Source organism: Malus sylvestris, chromosome 3 (assembly GCF_916048215.2).
Source record: "Malus sylvestris chromosome 3, drMalSylv7.2, whole genome shotgun sequence".
In the NCBI taxonomy this organism is placed as follows: domain Eukaryota; kingdom Viridiplantae; phylum Streptophyta; class Magnoliopsida; order Rosales; family Rosaceae; genus Malus; species Malus sylvestris.
Genome location: NC_062262.1, coordinates 23,528,754 through 23,531,322, shown reverse-complemented (window position 1 = coordinate 23,531,322; position 2,569 = coordinate 23,528,754). Strand labels below are relative to the sequence as shown.

Here is a 2,569-nt window from a genome sequence, read left to right as displayed (position 1 = left end):
ACCCACCTGCAGGTGTTGTACTTTAATTATGGTCCTACTTGACTGCACTTACACCTACGCTCTGAATTCGTGTGTTTTACTTTATAACTCTCTCTTGTATGCTAGTAGGTTAGGCTGCTAGTGGTTGGTTTAAGTTCCTTCATATTTCTGTTATATCTTGCTTCCGTGTCGCACTTTTGGCTACGTCACACTCACGTGACGGCCAGCACGCCTTGATTCTAGGATCGGGGTGTGTCAGTTTGGTATCAGAGCCTAGGTAGCAGTCCTGTATAATTGTTAATGCTCTAATGATCTTTTGATGTTTTCTGTCAGAATTATGCCGCCTCGTAGGGAACGTAGGGAATCCCGCCGTACTTCTGAACCTAATTTCCCTGATATTACTCAGTTAGGGGAAGCAATGGCCCAGGCTTTACAGAATGCAATTCGTCCTCCTCCCCCTCCTCAGAGGACACCCCTGGAGACTATGTACAATTTGAAGTTGGATCGTTTTATGGGTCATGAGGGTCATGAGGGGGCAGAGAAATGGCTAGACCATATTGAAAAGACGTTTCAGGTGATGCAAAGTCAGGGGAACTTTCCGGCTGATAGGTGGGTTGAGACCACTACCTGGTTTTTGGGTCGAGAGCCGGCAGGTTGGTGGAGGAATCAAACTCAGTTTATGTCTCCAGCAATGGCATCTGATTGAGAGGTATTTAAAGAGAATTTCAAGAAAAGATTTGTCCCTCTAAAGTATATTGATCGCAAGAAACAAGAATTTACTCGATTGAAACAAAGGAATATGTCAGCACATGAGTACTACAGAAAGTTTACTGATTTGTCTCGTTATGACCTGATACAGCTGGTAATCAGGTGGAGATGCTTCGACGTTTCAAGTTGGGAACTAAGAGAAAATGGCGGACTTTTGCCAGTGCACTTCCCTGCGCTGATTATCATGAGTTTTTCAAGATTTTGGTTAGGATGGAGGACTCCGATAATCTTCCCAGTGACAGTGAGGATGACGATGACAAGAATGATGGTCAGAAGAAGGATGATAAAGGTAAGGGTATCTCCATTCCGGGACCTCGCAAGACGCAGAATTTTTAGAATAGTAGAGCGAGTTCGAGTTCTTCTAGTGGAGGATATAGTATTACTGGCCCGATGAGAGGTGGTGGAAGATTTTCTGGTGGACCCAGATTCCAGAGGCAGAGGGATTCCGGTGGTGCTGGTGGTTCTAGTGCTCCGTGGTGTCACCGTTGTAATTTTCGTCATCATGGTGAGTGCAGAAGAGGTGGTGGTGCTTGTTATACTTGTGGGCAAATGGGACATCGGGCTTCTCACTGTCCCCAGGGTCAGCGGAGACCTCAGCAGACCATTATGCCACCTCCAGCGCCGATTCAGCAGAGTTTTGGACCAGGCAGTTATGGCCAGTCGGGTCGTGGTGGTGCTTACCACTACCAGGAAGATGCTGCTCCTTATGCTTATGGACCTTATCAGTATCCCCATGAGCCTTATTCTCAGACGGGGTATTCCCAGGACTTTGGGGGCTATTCTTCTTATTCTTCCATGCCAGCTGGTGGATCTCAGTGGCATCAGGGAGGTCAGCCCCGTTAGGGGGAAGTTGCTACTGGTGGTGCAGGATCATCTAGGCAGCCTAGTCAGTCAGGCCAAGGACGTACTTTTCAGGGGCGAGGTAATCAAGGCATCAGAGGTCGTGGTGGACGATAGCAAGCTCAGGGGCATGTTAATCACATCTCACTTCAAGATGCTCAGAACCATCCCGATTTGATCATGGGTACGTTAAATGTTCTTGGTCATTTTGCTAGAGTTTTGATTGATTGTGGTGCTACGCATTCTGTGATTTCTCATACGTTTGCTCAAATGACTCAAGCCTACCCTTCACCTCTAGGATTTGATTTAGAGTTTGCCATGCTTAGAGGAGATAAGTGTTATGTTGATAGTGTGTATCTTGGGTGTCCAGTGATGGTAGAGGGCGTAGTTATGCTAGCTGATCTTATTCCATTAGATATTGTGGATTTTGATGTGATTTTTGGAGTAGATTGGTTGCATTATAATCGTGCCCATATTGATTGTTATGGGAAATCAGTTACTTTTTATCGTCCTGGACTACCCGAGGTTACTTTTGTGGGTGAAAGAAGTGGAGTGAGACATGGTGTTATTTCTGCCATAAGAGCAAGGAAGTTATTATCGAAAGGTTGCCAAGGATATTTAGCACATGTGGTGTTAAATGATGTTGTTCCTAGCAGTGTAGAAGAAGTTGGTGTGGTTAGGCATTATCCTGATGTATTTCCTGATGATTTGCCGGGGTTTCCGCCAGACAGAGATGTGGAATTCTCTATCGAATTGCTTCCAGGTACTGACCCTATATCTCTAACTCCTTATAGAATGGCTCCTGCTGAGTTGAGAGAATTAAAAATTCAGTTACAAGAATTACTTGATAAAGGTTTCATTCAACCTAGTTCGTCACCTTGGGGAGCTCCAGTATTATTTGTGAGGAAGAAAGATGGAACTCTGAGATTATGCATTGATTATAGGCAATTGAACCGGGTAACGATTAAAAACCGTTATCCAT

General features: G+C 45.0%; 1 protein-coding gene across 1 annotated transcript; it reads left to right on the top strand.

Annotated features, from left to right (window-relative positions):
• The first annotated feature begins 1,137 nt into the window (after nt 1–1,137).
• Nucleotides 1,138–1,590, top strand: LOC126617080 (uncharacterized). Its single transcript, XM_050285148.1, has one exon. The coding sequence runs from the start codon at nt 1,138–1,140 to the stop codon at nt 1,588–1,590; it is 453 nt and encodes a 150-aa protein (XP_050141105.1).
• The last annotated feature ends 979 nt before the right edge of the window (nt 1,591–2,569 follow it).

What these genes read in the sequence shown, in the direction of transcription:
- LOC126617080 (XM_050285148.1), top strand. Translation starts at nt 1,138, where the DNA reads ATGAGAGGTGGTGGAAGATTTTCTGGTGGACCCAGATTCCAGAGGCAG.